We start from the raw sequence: 19,975 nt of genomic DNA, 5'->3' as shown, positions 1-19,975 counted from the left end.
GTGCAAGGTGAACGTGTGAACCGAAGACCAAGTGGCGGCCCTACAAATGTCCTGGATGGGGATGTGGGCCACGAAGGCAGCCGATGAGGCCTATGCCCTCACAATGGGAGGCAGAGGAACCCCCGCCAGCTCATAACAGGAACGGATGCACGAAGTGATCCGCTTTAGAAAGCCGCTGAGTGGAAATCGGCTGAGCCTTCACATGCTCAGCCGAGGTGATGAACAGTTGCAAAGACTTTCTGAACGGCTTGGTCTGCTTGAGGTAGAAAGTCAGAGCTTGCCTCATGTCGAGCATGTGGAGACTGCGTTCCTCACTAGTTGCGGGAGGCTTGGGGCAGAGGACTCGCAGAAAAATGTCCTGACCCATGTGATAGGCGGAGACCACCTTCGGAGGAACGCGGGGTGTGGGTGGAGCTGGACCTTGTCCTTATGAAAAGCCGTATATGGTGGTTCAGAGGTTAGGGCCCTGAGCTCAGAGACCTGCCTTTCCAACGTGAAAGCTACCAGGAAGGCCACCTTCCACGAGAGGTGAGACCAGGAACACGTGGCCAGTGGTTCAAACGGGGCCCCCATGAGACGAGCCAGCACCAGGTTTAGGTCCCACTGTGGAACCAGGACCTTGGAATATGGGTAGACATGGTCCAAACCCTTAAGGAACCGGCCGGTCATAGCATGGGAAAACACTGTGTGACCTTGCACTGGGGGATGAAAGGCTGATATGGCCGCCAAGCGTACCCTGACTGACGAGGGCGCCAGTCCCTGAGCTCTCAGGTGCAGGAGGTTATGAAGGATAAGCTGGATCGGGGCGGCCATCGGGGAAACACCCTGGCCTGCCGCCCACCTCAAAAACCGAGCCTACTTCGCCACATAGAAGCGGCAAGTGGAGGGCCGTCTACTTTCAAGGAGGACGCACTGAACCTGTTCCGAGAATGTCCTTTCCTAGCCACTGAGCAGCCATGCTATAAGATGAAGCGTTGCTAGGTTGGGATGGAAGAGACAGCTCTGGTCCTGAGAGAGCAGGTCTGGGTGGAGCAGCAACTGCCACGGCAGAGCTACCGCCAGCCTCGAGAGGGTCCTGTACCAGTGCTGCCTGGGCCATGCCGGGGCAATGAGGACGACCCTGCATTTGTCCTTCTTTATTTTCTCCAGGGCCTTGCTGATCAGAGGGAATGGGGGAAAGGCGTAGAGGAGCTGGCCTGACCAGGTGGAAGGCTTTTAGGTAGATGTCATGGGCTATACAGACGTCCCACAGACTGGGGCAGAGGATCGGGCCCCACCTTGCCCGTTGATATAGAACAGGGGTCGGCAACCTTTCAGAAATGGTGTGCCGAGTCTCCATTTATTCTCTTTAATTTAAGGTTTTGCGTGCCAGTAATACATGTTAACATTTTTAGAAGGTCTCTCTCTATAAGTCTATATATTATATAACTAAATTATTGTTGTATGTAAAGTAAACAAGGTTTTCAAAATGTTTAAGAAACTTCATTTAAAATTAAATTAAAATGCTGATTTTATGCAGCCGGCCCGCTCAGCCCGCTGCCAAACTGGGGTTCCGTTCACCTAGGCCGGGACCCCGGCTGCCAAGAGGCTGGCAGCCAGAACCCCAGACCAGCAGCGGGCTGAGCAGGGTCGGCGATTAGGACCCCAGACCAGCAGTGGGCTGAGCGGCTCAGCCCACTGCCAGTGTGGGGTTCTGTCCACCAGCTCCTGCTAGCCCGCTGCTGGATCCCAGGGATCCCAGCCCTGCCCACATAGAGTGGGTACCTATCTTCTCCCTGGTTCTAGGGCATTCTCTTCCTCTCTCTCTGCACTGAGCTGAGGGTGGGAGTGCACAGAGCACAGGGTTGGGGGTGAAGGTGCAGGCTGGGAGGTTGGGGTGCAGGGTCTGGCCAGGAGCTAGAATGAGGGAAGGGGCTCAGGGTTGGGACAGGAGGTTTGGGTGTGAAGTGGTTACCAGGGCAGCTCCCATTTGGTGCGAGGGGTACAGATGGGAATGTGGGGGTGGTGCAGGAGCTCCTGTTTGATGCTCGGGCTGGGGGTGGGAATATGGGGGGTGCAAGAGGCAGGGCATGGGGTGGGGGGGGGCTGGGTATGTGGGGGGAGTGCTGGACTCAGGGCTGGGGTCATGGGGAGGTGCAGGGGTCAGGGCAGGAGGCTAGGGTGTGTGAGGGGGATGCAGGGGTCAAGGCAGAGGGCTAGGGTCGTGGGGGTGCTCCCAGCCCCCTGCCCAGAGCGGCTCACGGCAGGGGGCTGGAAGGGATATGCCCCGATTCCACCCCCTTTCCCCAAGGCCCCGTCCCCACCTCTTCTCCGCCTCCTCCCCGAAGCAGCAAGCGCGCTGCGGCTCCGCTTCTCCCCCTCCCTCGCAAGGGCCATCAGCTAACCGGTGGCAGGGAGAGAGAGGAGGAGGGGCAGGACCCCAGCATGCTGGGGGAAGAGGCGGGGGAGGGGGGGACCTTGCCTGCCCTGCAGCAGCAGCCAGCAGGACCAAGCTTCTTCACCCTGCCCCCGCGGAGGCGGGGACGGGGGGTGGCGGAGAAGAGCGGGCCAGGGCGGGCAGGATTTTTAATGGCATGCTGCTGCCTGCCGGGGTCCCGGCCTGGGTTCGGCAGCAGGCTGAGCGGGGCCGGTGGCTGGGACCTGGCAGGCAGCAGCGTGCCATTAAAAATCGGCAAGCGTGCTATAGGTTGCCAACCCCGATATAGAACATCAAGGCCGTGTTGTCTGTGAGGACCCTGACTACCTTGCCCTCCAGGTGCGAGCAGAAGGCCATACAACGCCAGTTGCACCACCCTGAGTTCCTTGACGTTTATATGAAGGGGTAGGTCTTGTAGAGACCACAGGCCTTGGGTCTGAAAGTTCCCCACATGGGCCCCCCAACCCAGGTCTGACACGTCAGACACCAGCTCCAACAACGGGGCCCTGTCCCTGAATGGGACCCCTTGGAGCATGTTGTTTGGGGCGGACCATCACTGCAGGGAGGTGATCACCGAGTTCAGCACGGTGAGGACTTTGTCCATTCTGTCCATGGCTGGGAGAACTGCGAGGCCAGCCAGAGCTGGAGGGGCCTCATTCTGAGTCTGGCGTGACGGACCACATCTGTGCACACAGACATGTGACCCAGTAGTTGCAGGCAAGCCCTGGCTGTCATCACCGGGAACCTTGTGACCGAGTCAATGAGCCCTTTCAGGGTCTCGAACCTGTCTGGTGGGAGAGAGGCCCTGGCCGACGTTGCATCCAGTAGCGTCCTGAAATCCTATGCGTTGGACCGGGACTAATGTGGACTTGGGCCTGTTTGATAAACAACGCCAGGGCAGTATATGTGGACAGGAGGAGAGTCACATGATCCCTCACCTGCAACCGGGAGGTGCCTTTGACTAGCCAGTCGTCCAGATATGGGAATATTTGGACCCCCTGGCATCTGAGGTAGGCCGCTACCACCGCCATACACTTTTTAAAGACCCTGGGGACAGCGGACAGACCAAACGGTAGGACCATGAATTGGTAGTGACTCTATCCCACCACGAAGCATCTGTGCCCCTCGAATACGTGGATGTGGAAGTACACGTCTTGTAGATTGAGAGCAGCGTACCAGTCCCCGGCATCCAGGGAGGGGATAATGGAGGCCAGGGAAACCATGCGGAACTTGAGTTTCACCATATAGTGGTTCAGGCCTTGCAGGACCATGATGGGCCTGAGCCCCCTTTGGCCTTCAGGATAAGGAAATACCGGGAGTAATACCCCTTGCCCAGGAACTCCTTGGGCACCGCCTCTATAGCTTTTAGGTCCAGGAGCCACCCCACCTCCTGCTCAAGCAGAGCCTCGTGAGAGGGGTCCCCCAAGAGGAAAGGGGGCAGAGGGCGGTTGGGCAGGGAGGAGGTAAACTGAAGGGTGTAACCTCGGGAGATGGTGTTGAGGACCTACCAGTCCGAGGTGAGCCGCGACCATTCCAGGAGGAAAGCACACAACCGATTGGAGAAAGGGAGCTTTATTGGGGGTAGGTCCATGCTGAGAACTGGCAGGGTACCCCCGAGCGTCCCGTCAAAAACACCTTTTGCCCACCTGCTTGACCTTAGAAGACCCAGGGCCAGGACTGCCGTTGCAGGTGCTTTCTATAGTCCTGCTGCTTTTCATGGGCGGCCTTGTACTTCAGGAGGGCGGCCTGGGCGGGAGCCTGCTGCAGCTTCGGTTTTGCCGGAGGAGGGACATAGATGCCCAAGGTCTGGAGGGTTATCGGGAGTCTTTCATGCCATGCTGCCTTGTGTCTGTTTCCTCAGCAAACAGAGCCTTCCTGTCGAAAGGGAGATCCTGAATTACAACTGCGCTTCGCTGGAGAGCCCAGAGAGCAGAAGCCATGATGCCCGTCTCATGGACACCACTGAGGCCATGGACCATGCAGCCATGTCCGCTGCATCCGAAACGGCCTGCAGGGACGCCCTTGTGGCTGCCGCCCCTTCCTCCACGAGCGCCTTAAACTCGTTCTTATCGCGCTCCTGGAGGGAGCCCTCAAACTTGGGGAGGGATTCCCAAAGGTTAAACTCATAGCGATCCAGGAGAGCCTGATGGTTTGCTACTCGTAGCTGAAAGCTTGACAATGAATAAACTTTGCTCCCAAAAGTATCCAGCCTCCAACAGTCTTTGTTCTTGGGGATCAGGGCTGGTTGCCCCTGCTGCTCCCTGTGGTTGACTGACTCAACCACCAAGGAGTTGGGCGTCGGGTGGGTATACGGATACTTGTGTCCCTTCGTGGGTACAAAGTACTTGCGCGCCGCCTTTTTAGAGATGGGAACCAATGAGGCTGGAGTTTGCCACAGGGCATTTGAAATTCTTGCCACCCCTTCATGCAGTGGCAAGGCCACCCTGCCCAGTGCTGAAGAGGACAGCCCATTGAACACAGAGTCTAAGGGCTCTTCCATCTCCTCAGCCTGGAGGCGGAGGCTCGCTGCCACCCTTTTTAGGAGGTCTTGGTGAGTCTGGTAGTCCTCCTGTGGGACGGAGGAGGGCAGGGCCGCAATCAACTCCTCCAGACGGGGCGAGGCCGGTGCGGTGCTTTGGGTGTCGTCCGGCACCAGAGGATCCAACACCTGGTCAGACTCCGGGCACGGTACCGAAGACACAGGTCCCACCGACCTTTTTTCTGGCGGTCTAAAAGATGGATGCTGACAGTGCTTCCGAGGCCCCTGCCACCAAGCGAGCCCCCACCAGGGGCTGCGCCGGAGGCCACGGTGCCCACTGGTACCACTGGGCCAGCCACGACACTTGGTGCACTTGCACTTGCTGAGGCACTGGCGGGGCCAGCTATTCGGGCTGGCTAGCTTGGCCTGTAGACGGGCGGCTGTGAGGGGAGGCTGGGTTGGCGTATGATCCGCTACTGCCTCTGGACCAGTGCCGGGATCTACATCAGCCACGGGACCGTGATCTTGAAGCAGAGGAGTGGCACCGATGGTAGTAGCTGCTCCGCGAACGGCCTCAACGGGTGGACCTGCGTCGGAGAGACGCCGGCGATCGACACCTGGTTCCTTGGCGGAGACATGGAACGGGAGTCTGAGCAGGAACGGCGTCGATGATCGTGCCGCGACCGACTGCAGTATCTCCTGCGAGACGAGGACCGTTGGCGGCGTCTGCCATGGTCCCGTTGATATTTGCTTTGCGAATATGAGCAGTGCTGGGAGTCCCGGTCGGACAGCACTCATCTGGACAGTCTGGGCAGTGAGTGGTGTCGGGAACATTCCCTTGACTGAGACTGGTACCGGGCCGATGGCGACTGCAGTGATCCCAGCAGCAGCTTGCCTCTGGAGTGTCGGGCTGACATCGGCAGAGCTCCAGGCACCGGCATGGACATGACATCCCTGGCTGCTTAGAGGGCTTCGGGCGTAGATGGCATCTGGACATCAGGAGAGGCCTGCTCCGGCAGGGCTACTCCGCTCAACGTGAGTCAGAGGCCTAGGGCCTGATGGGCATAGAGGACTATCTGACATGGGCCTAGCCTCTGTCCCAGACTTCCCTTGGTGCCACTGCGAAGAGGGAGTCTTTCCAGTCCTCTTGGTGTGCCCCATGGTTGGGGAGTGGTGCCGACTGGATGATGGTACCAGAAGGTCTCCACGTACTGACGCCGCTGTGCCGGGTACCAGTTCGGAGTGGCGTGCTGGGGTCGGGGCCAGCATCAACTCCATCAGGATGGCCCGGAGCCTAATGTCCCTTTCTTTTTTTAGTCCGGGGCTTGAAAGACTTGCAGATCTTGCACCTTTCGCTGATATGGGTTTCTCCCAAGCAGCGCAGACAATCCGTGTGTGGATCGCTCCTTGGCACAGAGCGCCTACAAGAGCTGCACGACTTAAAGCCTGGGGCACGGTGCATGCCCTGGCCCAGGCTCAAATGACTAACTAAACTAACTGAATTAGCTAACTGACTACAGGTACTACTGAACAAATGAGTTCAGGGGACAAGCTGCAGCAAAGCTGGAGCTGAGCAGTTCATTGGCGGCAAGAAGGAACTGAGGGTGGGGGGAGCACAGCCGCCCTTATACCTCGCCAGGCAGGCGCCGCTCCAGGGGTCACGGGGGGGGGGGGGCGCTCCCTCCTACGGGTACTGCTAGGGGAAAAACTTCCAGCACCGGTGCACGTGGCGCACACCTATTGTGGAATACACATGAGCAATCACTCGAAGAAGAACCCAGGCCTCTGATCTCAGGTTCCCAAATGAACAATAGTATCTTTGAAGTGCTATTCTACCCTTGATCTTCACTTTGTAAAAATGGAAGAGTCACAGCCAAAACAAGAATAATCTCAACCCTCTGCTATGATGCCTGGAAGGTAGTTTTTTACAGTTCTCTTCTGCCAACAGCAGAAGGTAATCCAGTGACTGCCACTGTAAGGACAAGGAGAGCTACTTTAGATGGGAGTTCAGATTAGTAGATAGCCTCCTCAAAATCCTGTGGAGGGGGGGTATGACTGGAGGGAAGAAAGGGTGCAGACAGGACAGCAATCCCTCCCCTGAAATATCTAACAGGAGAAAAGGAAACAGGCACCCCTAGGAGACCCTCCTCAATCGATTTGTATCAGGGGGGATGTAAAATATTTATTTTTAAAAATCTTCAAAACAACTCCCTACCAAACTAAAATGCACACGTGCACACACACACCCCTACCTCTTCCCCCTGGCCCCCAAAATAGGAGAAGGAGAGAATGAACCACACATGATAGATGTTAATCACATTGCATAACACACTACTGAAAGATAATAGGGTAATAAGGGCAATATAAGAACCTATAGAAGACTAAAATTTAGAATAGAACTAGCTACTTGAATTTCAGGTATTTAGGGTCTGAAAGGAAGGGAAAGGAATCCCTCAATCGGAAGAGGCCTGGGTGAGAGAGGAGAGTTGCACACACAAAAAACCTACTGCTCTGGTCCCCACCATGTGGAAGATCAAAGAGCCATCCTGCACTAGTGAGAGTGTATATGGCATATTATATTTTGATTTTTAGGAGACAAAATCAGATGCAGTAGACAGCATTAAGTGACCTCCATCATATGCTTATTTATTTTACTTTTTTTTTTTTAAAGCACTTATCTCAAGGGCACCAGAGTGGAGTCGTCTCAAAGCTGTGACAGTACTAGACCTGTGACCTTAGACTAGAACTTAGTTTAACACAGTGTAAAGGGATAAGAAAATCATCAGTGACTGGATTATTAAGTTTTGTGTACAGAGCATTAAGACCTAAGAAAGTCCAAATGTAATGAAAGCAACGACTGGTAGACATAAAAGGACAAAATACACCAATAATAAGTTAACTAAATTTCTCTAAGATATCTACTAATCCTACTGCAAATAGCAGGAAAGATATTAGATCGAAACCACCCCATTTCTTCCTAGAATAGAAACAAACTCCCAAGGCACTACAGATTGTAGCACTTCCAGGGATGGAGCTTTTTGCAAAAGCCAAGTTTGGGCCTGTATCTTTAGAATTACAGAGGGTAGCACCATGGCTTAGCTAGCGCGTTTCTAGTGAAAAGGAGCTCCTGGGTTTCATTCCCAGTGATGCCTTCCGGAGCTGGCCTCTCTCCTATGCTGGTAGCCTGGCCTAAGGCACTGGATAGAGGCTCCAGTCTTTTTGGGGAGGTGGGTTTGAATCCCACCTCTACCATATGCCATTTTTACAGGAGGAGGTCAGACTAGATGATTATAATGGTCCCTTCTGGCCTATGAATCTTGAATACTGCATCAGTTAATGGTTGTATGTCTATTTTATAGTGCATGGAGAACATGTGGCTACCTTGCATTTCTCCATTTGATGCCCATGCTCTCTCTGCCCAGAATTCTGCTTTCAGTCATGATCAGGGACAATGTCAGGAGGAAATATTGCTTTTTGCCTGTAGTACTGTGAAACAGGAGAAGGAGCAGCTGTGGTTGAGGCCGAAGGAACTACACAGACAAATATGGAGGAGCCTGGAAGAGAGGTGTGTCTAATGCAACCTGCACTAGTGGCTCAGCAGGGACCCTGTCATCTAGCTGTCCTAGGAGGAGACTGTTCAGACTCCGTGTGTGTTTTGGAACAACTGAAGGGGGAGGGGTAAGTGAAAAGAGAGAGGCAGAACGCATATGTATTTTCACACACGTTTTCTGCCTGATTAGAAACTAGATATGGATTAAAATTAAGTTGAACTGTTTAGATTTTTTTCTCCACCTCTAAATAAATGTAGGCAGCATTAAAAACTTTTTTTTTGCAAATGTTCTAGAGGAACAGGAGGTCTGGTGACAACCATTATATCTGGTCTACCTCCCAGCAGAGAACAGAAAACTCACAGTAGGCATAGCAGACATGTTAATGCAGGAGAAATGTATTATTCTAAAAACTTGTTCTTCTACATGCAAATTCAGCATCAGGTTCCTTTATCAACACCCGTCACTATGCAAAGAATAATGCAGATCATCTGATCCACCACCAATATTAAGATTTGACAATACAATTCCACCTCAGTTTATACCACTAAAGCATAGTGACTTCTCTCCCCTCCCCCCCCGAGAAATCAGACCATATGACATATCTAAACACAGATTTTAAAAAGAGTATTTCTACTGAGGTAAGGAGATTGAACATATACAGGAAATTAAAAATAGAAAAATAGATATTTTATATCTTACTTATTCCTCCTAATGTCCTAATTCCTTCCCGAACATTTTGTGTGAACAGAGGAATGATGGGCTATGAGAAAAAAGAAAGGTAAGAATTTAATGTAAATATGTGGAAGGCTGTTTTACATAGTGTTTATTTGAAAACAAATGTGCAACTTGTTTGATGAATACATTTGGCAGACAGCTGATTTTTCAGTGAGCAACACAATGTTCTACCTGTTATTTTACCATAGTACTGAAAGGTCCAAATTGGAAGATACCACCTGCTAATGTAGAGTTAGTCGGTCAATCTTCTTAAAATCACATATTGCTTTAGAACCCCTGCAGCACTTAGAGAGGGATACTGCAAGCATTTGCACATGTGTGAGTTTACTCATTTGAGTAGCCTTCTGGACTTAAATTAGCAATTACACATGTGCAATATTTGCAGATTTGATTAATATATGTGTAGGCATTGTTACTGTCTCAGACATAAATGAAATTGGGTAGAGCATCATGACTAGGGATATAAGGAATCATTTGCTGGGGCAAACTATGGGGAGTTATTTTTCAGAGTAGCAGCCGTGTTATGTTAACATTTAACATTTTTTGCTATCCATACATTGTTAATGATGCTGTAGAAACTGATATAAGGCTGTCAAATGACAAAAGCTTTTGGACACCTTTATTGTTACAGGTTATTTAATCTCAAATTGGTCTCTCTTATCATATACCCACATCATTAAATACACACACACACACACACACACCATTAGCTAGCATTTGTAGCCACATGTGACTACTATACCCCTCATCATTACACCAGCATTAGTTACATGAGCATATTTCTCACATGCGAGACAAACTATTTTGTCTCACATTTCCTAAGAATTTAGATAAACATCTGTAACATCTTGTAGAACAGTTTAGTACTGTATGGAAGATGGAAGTCATTTAGTTAAGTCACACTAATAATTTTGAGCCACAGAAGCACTCAGATTTTGGTTACTGGACTCTGACACTTAGCAATTAAACAAATGCTAGGATGATATCACCAATAGTTTTTTAGCATTTTAAGGAAAGATACTCCAATCCTACATACACTATCGAACTATTAAAAGTTTGTGACATCAGCGTGTGGAAAATGAAAGTCAGCTGAATTTCAATATCAGACAAAAAAGAAATTAAAAAAGTATACAACTAAGCATGCATTAAGTATTTCTTTGAGAAACAGGAGAGGAGATAGAATCATATAATTTAGTTCCTAACTTTTGTAAGAGCATATTTATGATATGTCTATAACTTATAAACATTTGCTTTACAGTGCTGAGAAAAACAGCTTTAGCCCCAGAGAAAGACCTAAAAATCTAACCTTCTTTGCTTCTGTTCTGTGATCCTCCACACACACTCACCACTTTTGCATCAATGGCCACCTGAGCAAAGCCCGTACGATTACCCCATACAAGAACATAGGTTTCATCACTAAAGAGTGCTTCTCTAACTCCACCTGGCGAGATAGCCACCAAGCGGCCATTCTTCAGAGCTTTAACACATTCTTCCTTTGGTCCATGCATAACACCAAACACATCAAGTAAAAGTTTAAAACCTGCAAGATGTAAAAAATAAGTTATCAAACACAGAACATTTAAGATGTGTTACATAGCTACTGATTTCACACATTCTCAAAACAAAATATATTGGTCAAGATTTTCAAAACAGTAGTGATTTTGGGTACCCAATTTGAGATACCTCTAAAGGAGTCTGGTTTTCAGAAGGTATAGAGCACCCATTTTCTGAAAGTCAGCCCCTTTAGAAGCATTCCAAATGGGGCACCCCCCCAAAAAGTCACCAGTAGGTTTTGAAAATCCTGGCCAATAAAATCTAAACTTTAAAGGATTGTTTTTAATGGCTCTGTACATCACACCTAATCAAATTAGGTGCTACCTCGTAATCAGTAGTAACAACTTCAATCATAACAAACAAACAAAAATACACAATGATGCCTTTGACCAGGTTAATCAAGTATGATGGAGATGATTTAACAGCAGCATCACCTCCTTACCAAGCCATACTTTCCAAACATGGCTTGAGTCTGACCAAATCCACCAGCGCAATGGATGGGAATTGTTTAAAGCTCTTTCCCTTCAATGGTCAAAGAGCATGTTGATATGGATGAAGAAACTAAAAAAGACCCTCAACATTTTCAGTAACAGTAACTAAAATACTGACTAAATTTTTACTGTGAAAGAAAAATATGGTGAGCCTAATTTTGTTCACATTAGATTCAATTTGGTATCGGACATGTTTTATAAATTAAAATTATGCCAGCCTTTCCTGTCTTGCATCATCCTTGAATTTCAAACGATTTAAGTCAGATTCCGATCTAACCAGAAAGGCACACAACACCACATGATACAAGTCAAACTTTACCACTCCCACCCCACCCTTGCAATGTAACCTTAACTCCACCCCTTCTGGAGTGGACAGTAGCCTCTGGGAAACATCTAGTAAGGGAGTGCAACAGTTAACAAGCTACCAAAGGAAAGTGGTGGATTCTCCATCTCTTGAAGTCTTCAAATCAAGAAAAGATGCCTTTCTGGAAGTTATTAGCTTCAACACAGGAGTAACTGGATGAAGTTCTATTGCCTGTGATGTACTGGAGGACAAACTGGATGATCTAATAATCCTTTCTAGCCCTAAATCGTCAATCTATAACAAACAGACTGAGGAAGGACTAATGGAATACACCATTTTTGTGCTGCATTCCACAAATCGATTTACAGCATTTATTGCATTCACTGTGTTAGGTGTCGCTGTGCTGAATGGTGGAGAGATTAGCTAGAGCAGCTTGGCACTGTGATAGGACAAGTGGTGCATGCATACCTTAAGTGTCCAAGTCTGCATCATTTCAGCACAGAATTCCATAGGTTGCGTCAGCAGAAGTGCGCAGGCATGTTCTTGCTGTGTGGATTGCCCGGTGATCTATGTGACAGCAGTCTCTGGGGCTTAGTGAGGGACAAGGCAATGCCTTAGAAGGAATCCTCAAGGTAAGGAATCCTAAGAGTGCTTAAATTTAGCAAGTTTAAAATGGTTTGTGTGAAACAGACTCGATGTTTAAGTGTAGATAGTTCCTGTTAGCTATGCCAGACCTAAACACGAGTTTTGTCTTAGCAAAAAGAACTGTTGGATTTTGTTCTACAATGCTCATGTGCTCTGTTCCCAAAATGTTCTCTGTAAGTGACAGAATGCTAGTATAAAGAAAAGGAGTACTTGTGGCACCTTAGAGATTAACACATTTATTTGAGCATAAGCTTTCGTGAGCTACACAAAAAAGCTTAGCATAAAGCTTATGCTCAAATAAATGTTAGTGCCACAAGTCCTCCTTTTCTTTTTGCGGATACAGACTAACACGGCGGCTACTCTGAAACCTGTCAGAATGCTAGTATGTGTGTTATTGGCATGCTTGGCAGAGGGCAGAGTTAAGGTTGTCTTGCAGGAGTTGGGGGCACGTACCTTAACTTTGTATTTCCTGGTTTTCAGAAGTTTACGTTGAGCCACTCTCCACATTCTGAAAGGGCACAAGGCACCAGCAGGCAACCTTAACTCTGTGTTAATGAAGTTCTGGGGCATTTATATAATAGACTTCCTCATGTAGGCAGGATTGTAGTTCCAGTTTTTTATACTTGGAAGGAATATGCCTTAAAGGAGGAGAAGGCTGAAAGCTAAACATTCCGACAGACCAATGGAATAACTTACATTTTAGTTTAGAATTACAAAAGTTGGTTTAATTTAATTATTCATTTTTCAAATTGACAAGAACCTTTCAGTACTTTTATCTAGGGGTCAAATAGGGAAGGACAGGGGAGATGAAGTAGTGGTATTCTTCCAAGCTCTGCTCACAAAATAAGCTTCACCCATGTGAGTTGCCAAAATGAATTGCCAGTCACAGGAGATCATACAGATGTTCAAAACATGATCATATGTGTTCTTTGGGCTCCTTGAGCTTAGCTCCCCTTGGTGGGGCTTGAATATGTCCACGGGCTCTGCTATGTACCTTGGGCTTAGCTCTTTTAAGGGGGATGGAGGGGAAGGGGGGAGTTGGGAGTGGTAGAATTCACCAAAATGCGACATCGCTCACAGAAAACTGTGCAGATCTGTGATCCCCTCTTTTCTTACACGAGAATGAATTAACAATGACTACATTTAAATGATCAGCACTAGGCATCATAGTTAGCCTCCTCACTGATATGAATGAGGCACCTCTCAGAGCTATTATTCCAGCCTCTTTGCAGATTTACATACCTCTCTCTTCACTGATTACACTCAACTCATATTTCTGGAGGTTTCCCCCACCCAAGCATAACAACTAGCAACTTGCTGTATTTTCAAATGAAAGCTGAGACCACGTCCACATGAGGAGTGTTTACTGGTACGGGAATGCCAGCATACTATGCTGACAGCACTGCTGTGGGCACAGCTGTATTAGCAAAGCTGTGTTTTATACTTGCACAGTCATTTCACGGGATGGAGGAGGGGCGGTACAGGGTGGTTTAAGGTATAGCACTAAGAACGCAGCTTACTCTTTTTAACTGACATAGCAAGACACTCCTGGTGCAGACCTGACCTAAGCAAACTGAGTGAAGAGAAACACTGTTTTTAGGCCATCTGATTTTATTTTTTAAATTCATTTTTTTAAAAAGTAAAACAAAGGAACAATAGGAGTGCAGGGATTAAGAATTTTATTTTAAAATTAAAGTTTTGGAGAAGAACACAGAAGTTAAGTATATCTTCTAGAACAGGGGTGGACAAACTTTTTGTCTCGAGGGCCACATCGGGGTGCGAAACTGTGTGGAGGGCCGTGTAGGGAAGGCTGTGCCTCCCCAAACAGCCTGGCCCCCACCCCTGCCCCCATTCACCCCCCCCCCACTTCTGGCCCCCTGACTGTCACCCTCAGAACCATCCAACCCCCCTGCTCCTTGTCCCCTGATTGCCCCCTCCTGGGACCCCCTGTCCCAAACTGCCCCCCCCCGAGATCCCACCCCCCCATACACCCCCCCCTTCTCCCTGTCCCCTGACTGCCCCAACCCCTATCCACACCCCACCCCCTGACAGGCCCCCCCAGGACTCCCACACCCTATCCAACCCCTTGTTCCCTGACCCCTGACTGCCCCAGAACCTCCGCCTCATCCAACTGCCCCCTTGCTTCCTGTCCCCTGACTGCCCCCCCGGTACCCTCTACCCAAGCCCCCCACCGCCACGCATGCGCTGCCCCCTTACCATGCCGCTCAGAGTGCCAGGAGCTTGCAGCCCCACTGCCTGCGCGGCGGCATAGCTACAGGGGAGAGAGAACAGCAGGGGAGGGGCCGAGGGCGAAACTCCCAGGCCAGGAGCTCAGGGTCCGGGCAGGACGGTCCTGCGGGCCGGATGTGGTCCCCGGGCCGTAGTTTGCCCATCTCTGTTCTAGAAGCTAAAAAATAGAATATATTTCTAACTGATACAATTTAACATGCACAATCAGCTGCTTTTTCAGAGCACATTTTGCAAAGTTGCTGTAATTAGTGTTGAGGTTAGCCAGGGCAATATTATGGCTGGCCATGTGGAATATTTGTCTAATTTTTTTTAAGAAAATTTTTCCTTCAGCCCCAGGCTTCATCCTAATTTTGAAGTTTAAATTTGGGCAATGGATTTTCCTGGGTTTGATGAAAAAAATAAAACTGATTCTCTCCCGCTTCCCATGTAATAATCTCAAGCATAGTCTAACTTTGAAAGTTCAAACTTTTTACATAGTTAGCCTTTGCTAAGGAGCACTGCGTTCTGAGTTCATAAAAAGGACTCTTTCAAAATGCAGTTTGAAGCAGTGAAAAAATAATTTAAGTCCACAAACATGCAGATTCTCAGCAGGAATTCAATGAGACTATGCTAATTTATACTAGCGGAGGATCTGGCCCATAATATATGTGTATGTGCAGCACAAACGAACACCAAATTGCCCATTTTCGCACAACTGTTAAGAGGCACATGTCAACCAAAACCGACTCCACTCAGTTGCCTAAGACTTACAATTGTTTTTCTTAAATCTTAAAATTACATGCAAAGAACCTATGTTTATGAAAAATTAATGTACAAGTAAAATGAGGGGAAATGGAAGAGGCAAGGTTCCTACGGTACCATGAACTCAGCTATACTGCACATGTTGTTTTGTATTTATTTTTATAAATGTGTAGTTTAATGTATTATTGTTTGTTAAATCCAATCCGTACAATATACAGGATAGGCAGGGTGGCTGACTTAAGGTTGTTTTATCTTAACTGAACAACTCTAACACTGCATGGCAGTTCTTTCCATTTAAGAACCAAAAACCCAAGTTCTTCAGAAGAGAACACTGCCTCATCTATTTAAATATGTACAAATATTTTGAAATCTATGCACCTTAAAATATGCTGAACTTTTTATTCAAACATTTATTCAACAGGACATCTCTGAAAGAAAAGATGGGAGGAAGGAAGAAGGGACATCTTATAGAAAATTACACCATTTATTCAAGGACAAGACAAAAGATGGCATCTGGTGGAATTTGTTTCTCATCAGCATTTAGGTAAATTTTAGGTTACTTAAATATAAAAAGTTAGTTTAATGAATTAGCACAAGCTTCCATATTTACCCTCTAACTTTTTCTATACCAGTGCTCAGGAGGACCTTAACATTTAGAGTTCATATATATTTATCTAAACCAATGGATCCCTACCTCGATCACCTCTAAGTACTTCTGTCAAAGAGGCTCAATCCTACTTGTAGTTGTATTCTTGGGTTGAGGCCCAGTTACATTACGCATTCTTTTCAGGGAGAGGATATTAAAGACATTTTTATTGCCTCTGGCAACTTCAGGGGCATCCCCCCAACTATGGAATGTCACTTCATACCCTTCCGCCCCAGTCAGTCACCCAAATCACTGACTGCATTATTAAATGGAAGGAGGCAAGGAAGCTGCTGCTGTGGTTAATCAAGACTGCTACTTCGTGCCGTGATCTCCTCTGCTTTGCTTTCAGACTTGATGTGACAGATGAGGTAGGAATGGTCACCAAACAATCTATCCAATCCATACAATGGTATTTATAAACTGGGACAATGTTGGCCTTGGACTACTACAGACCAAAGGAAGTCCTGTCCAACATAGGACTATTGGCAGATACGGTCTGAATACTTGTGCTAATTAATGTGTGTCAGTAATATTATGGTATGATATCACTAAAAAAAGTGTGTCTCCAACTCAAAGCTCATTATTTGCAATGAAAGACTCTTACCTGGTAATTTAAAGACGAAGTGATCAGCTACTGTATAGCACATTCTGTTCTTCAGTATAAGGAGTTTAGCCAAGAAGTAGAAATAGTCTATAGGAGTTGCGCCATGATAAAAAACAACAAGCCCAGGTCCTTCTGGTATTTTTTCCAGACCATGAACCTCATAACCTGTTAGAAGTACAAGGTACAATGGTGTCAATGTTTTATACCACTCAAACTCCAATATAACAACCACCTTGAGAAAAGTTAACATGTTATAGAGAACGATGAACACAAGAGCTGCTGCCATTCAATACCTGGTGACTTCAAAGACGACAAAATCTGATTTCACAGCAATTAACTATTTATTCTGAAAGAGTGAGAAGTATTTCACTAAACACAAAAAGAAAAGGAGGACTTGTGGCACCTTAGAGACTAACAAATTTATTTGAGCATAAGCTTTTGTCAGCTACAGCTCACTTCATCAGATACAGACTCACACGGCTGCTACTCTGAAAACTAAAAACAAAGTTTACAGTAATACAAAAGCTACCTTACTATCTTGAACTATTGTATCATTTTAACGTATGTTTTACCCAAAGAAATCTATGATATTGCTCAAGTCTTACGACTCATTCATATCACCTATGTAATTGTGATTATTTAAAAAGTACTTAAAACAAGGAACAGATGGGGTGGGGAGGATTGGTAGGTAAACCACAGTTTGAAACAGTGACAAATCAGTGATCAAGAACTACCACCTTATGTAAATGGGGACAGGAAAAAGTTTTGACTTGACAATGTCCCCTTCAGTTTTTTCATTTACAGGCATTCTATTAAAAAGCAAAAACAAAATCTCTTCTTAGGAAAAACGTATCTGCAGAACTAATGAGATGATGGTGGCAGAGGAAAGTACTAAAAACAATTTTGGGACTTGTGCGGAAGTTTGAAACATGTTTATTTAAATGCTTTGTTGAAATATGTTTTACACACACACTCTCTCTCTCTCTCTCTCACTCTTGCCTTTCTTTTATTGGGTAGCCATTTCTAATGGTAATTTTCTTCCCATCCATGTTAAATGTGTAAAATGCTCAGCTGTAGTTTAGTTACATACTTTCCTTTTATTTTTCTTCTGCATTTTTTTTCTTTTCTATGCCTCCCACTCTCTTTGATTATATCTATACTCTTGCCTCATCTCTTGATTAGCTTTTCCTTTCAAAATTTGAGGAGCTTTAACATCACATGTAAAGAAAGGATGATCTGGTTTCCTGGCATGCTGATCTTGTCTATTTGATGAAACGCTCTCAAAGCTAGAAAGAGGAAATGAAGTCACTTATCAAAGACTATAGTCCTCTAACTCCTTTATTCTACATACAAGTTTTAACTGTAAAAAAGAGAAATCCCTTCTGCTGCCAGTCCCAATCCTAAAATCCATTCAAACACTAAGACAATGTTCACAGAATTAGGCTATCGTCATGCACAAATAACTTTATTACTTTCATGATATTATAAGACCTCTCAGATGAACAGAGAAACACTGGGAAATTGTGCATCTTAAGTGGAAAGAAGATTCTTTGTACAGTTGCATTTTGAAATAACTAAAGGTATGCACAGGGGAGAGAGGTGTCGGAAAGACCAGGGAGGATGAGTTTACAGTAACTTCAGACTGTAGACCTAGAGAGAGTTTTAGCTGTGCACACAGAACTGTCAAACCTTAGATATGGTATGAGGAAGAAAGAGCAAGCGTCTCGGAGAATGATCATTTTCTTTACAAAAAGAAGCAATTACGTATACATGCACATCCTTTTTCTGTTCTTTGATAGAGCTGATGGCTTTGGTCCAATATGCTTTAATAGATTTAAAGTTGCATTTTTGGCTCTGTAAGCTTTTCGATGCAGGGTTTGCACTATCTAGTTATCAATGCCTTAGAAACTCACTTCCCTTTGACTGAATGGCAGAGAACAAGTGCAGATGATTTTCAGGAAGGATTCTGTTGTTTATGTAAATTGCTCTTCAAACATCCTTTTTTGCTTTGGCTGGATCTAGACAGGGTGGTTATGAAAAAGGCTCAGAAATAGGTGATTTTCTTATGTATAAAGAGCAGATAATTTCTTAAAATTTCTTTATATTGATAGTAGGAGTAGTAAAGGGGCCATGGATTGAGACCATAGTTTTGACATTCTCCTAGCAGAATTGATAGCTGTCAAAAATACTTCTTTAATGGAAAAAACAAGGTGACCTATGACTTGGCTCCAAGCTCAAGTTAAGGTAACGGGTGGGAAAAGTGAATTAGACTGAAGTTAAGTGCTGATTTTAAGAATCTCTTAACATGAGGCTTAGAAGAGACATGACATGTTCTGTCTGAAAAAATTGTACTAACAAATCCTGAGTGGTTAACTTTCAAGGAAATGGCAGTTAGCCTCAATGATAATACAAAAGGGAAGGAATTGAAAGCAGCATTTTAGTTTGATCCAATATGCTTATTTGATCATCAGTGCTAGGATTTTATACATCATGTACTCCTGAGGGCTTTCTGTGCCAAAATATTAATAATTCTGTGCACAGTATTTTAAAATTCTGAAAGTTTCATTTGTCAATAAATAAATGCAGAGGCTCCAGCATGGCATTGGGGTGCACAGGCCACTGGCTGCACAAAGGTGGGAGATCATCGTGCAGCCCCCCACCCTCCGCCCCCGGAACATGGACTCAGCGGTGAGGTTGCACCTGACCCTGATGCAGCACAAGGCCTAGGGCTGAAACACCCTGACATGCCAAACCCACAAAAAAAAAAACCAGAAATTGGGCTTGTTTTTAGCTTAATTCGCTTGTGGGCTAGTTTTTGGCTTGCAGCTTGTTGCTTCTTTTTAATCGGCTTCTGGCAAACAGGTTCAGGGGGAGGGGGAGGAAGAGAATTGGGGTGCACAACGGGCCCCCCCCACAGTCCCAGACTGCACGATGGGGTATCTAGTCACATAGGGTGTTGGGGTTCTTAGGGATTGGCTTGGCCTTGTTTTGAAATGGGATTACCTTGATTTTTGGCTTATTGTGAAAGTCGGGGTGCTTATTTACCATGTGAAAGTTGACAACTGTGCCTGCGACCCTGCCCCTCTGCACCAGGTGCGGGGCAGGCAGGCTCAACCAGACAGGATTCAAGCATGGAGGGGATCCAGGTGTGGGGTGAGAGGATTCTGTGTGGACAATCTGGGTGCAGGCAGCTCAGTGGGGGAAGGGGGGGGTTATGTGGGGGGGGGGGATATGGATGCACAGAGGCTCATTGAGGCGTTCCAGGTGCAGGAACAATGGGACTCTGCAGGGGCATCCAGGTGAGGGTGGTTGGGGCTCAGCGAGGACAGGGGGTCTGGATGCAGCTAGTTGGGGGTCAGTGGCATAGGGGTCTGGATGTGGGGGCTCAGGATGGTGCAGAGGGTGGGACATCAGGGTGGGGGTTTCAGTGCAGGGAGCTCAGTGGGGGTGGAGGGATAGGGGTCCAGAGGCAGGGGTCTCGGTGCAGGGTGGCTCCAGATGCGGGGTTGAGATTCAGTGAGGTGGGGTTCAGGTCTGGAGGGCTAGGGGGTTTCTGGAT

General features: G+C 47.0%; 1 protein-coding gene across 5 annotated transcripts in view; it reads right to left on the bottom strand.

Moving 5' to 3' along the window:
* Positions 1 to 19,975, bottom strand: part of LOC311516062 (DGAT1/2-independent enzyme synthesizing storage lipids-like) — a 41,709-nt gene that overhangs the window by 4,978 nt on the left and 16,756 nt on the right. For 3 of the 5 annotated variants that reach the window (XM_084619693.1, XM_084619692.1, XM_084619695.1), the window contains 3 exons: positions 16,417 to 16,581; positions 10,528 to 10,721; positions 9,146 to 9,206 (listed from right to left, as the gene is read on the bottom strand). In XM_084619693.1, the coding sequence (XP_084475819.1) occupies positions 9,146 to 9,206; positions 10,528 to 10,721; positions 16,417 to 16,581 (420 nt within the window). Of the gene's footprint in view, positions 1 to 9,145; positions 9,207 to 10,487; positions 10,722 to 14,381; positions 14,583 to 16,416; positions 16,582 to 19,975 lie in introns of those variants that run through there. The other 2 variants (XM_084619694.1, XM_084619696.1) reach the window with 2 other exon arrangements.

This window comes from Lepidochelys olivacea, assembly GCF_965140295.1.
Source record: "Lepidochelys olivacea isolate rLepOli2 genome assembly, chromosome: 2".
Taxonomy (NCBI): Eukaryota; Metazoa; Chordata; order Testudines; family Cheloniidae; genus Lepidochelys; species Lepidochelys olivacea.
This window is presented reverse-complemented; position numbering and strand designations above follow the sequence as displayed.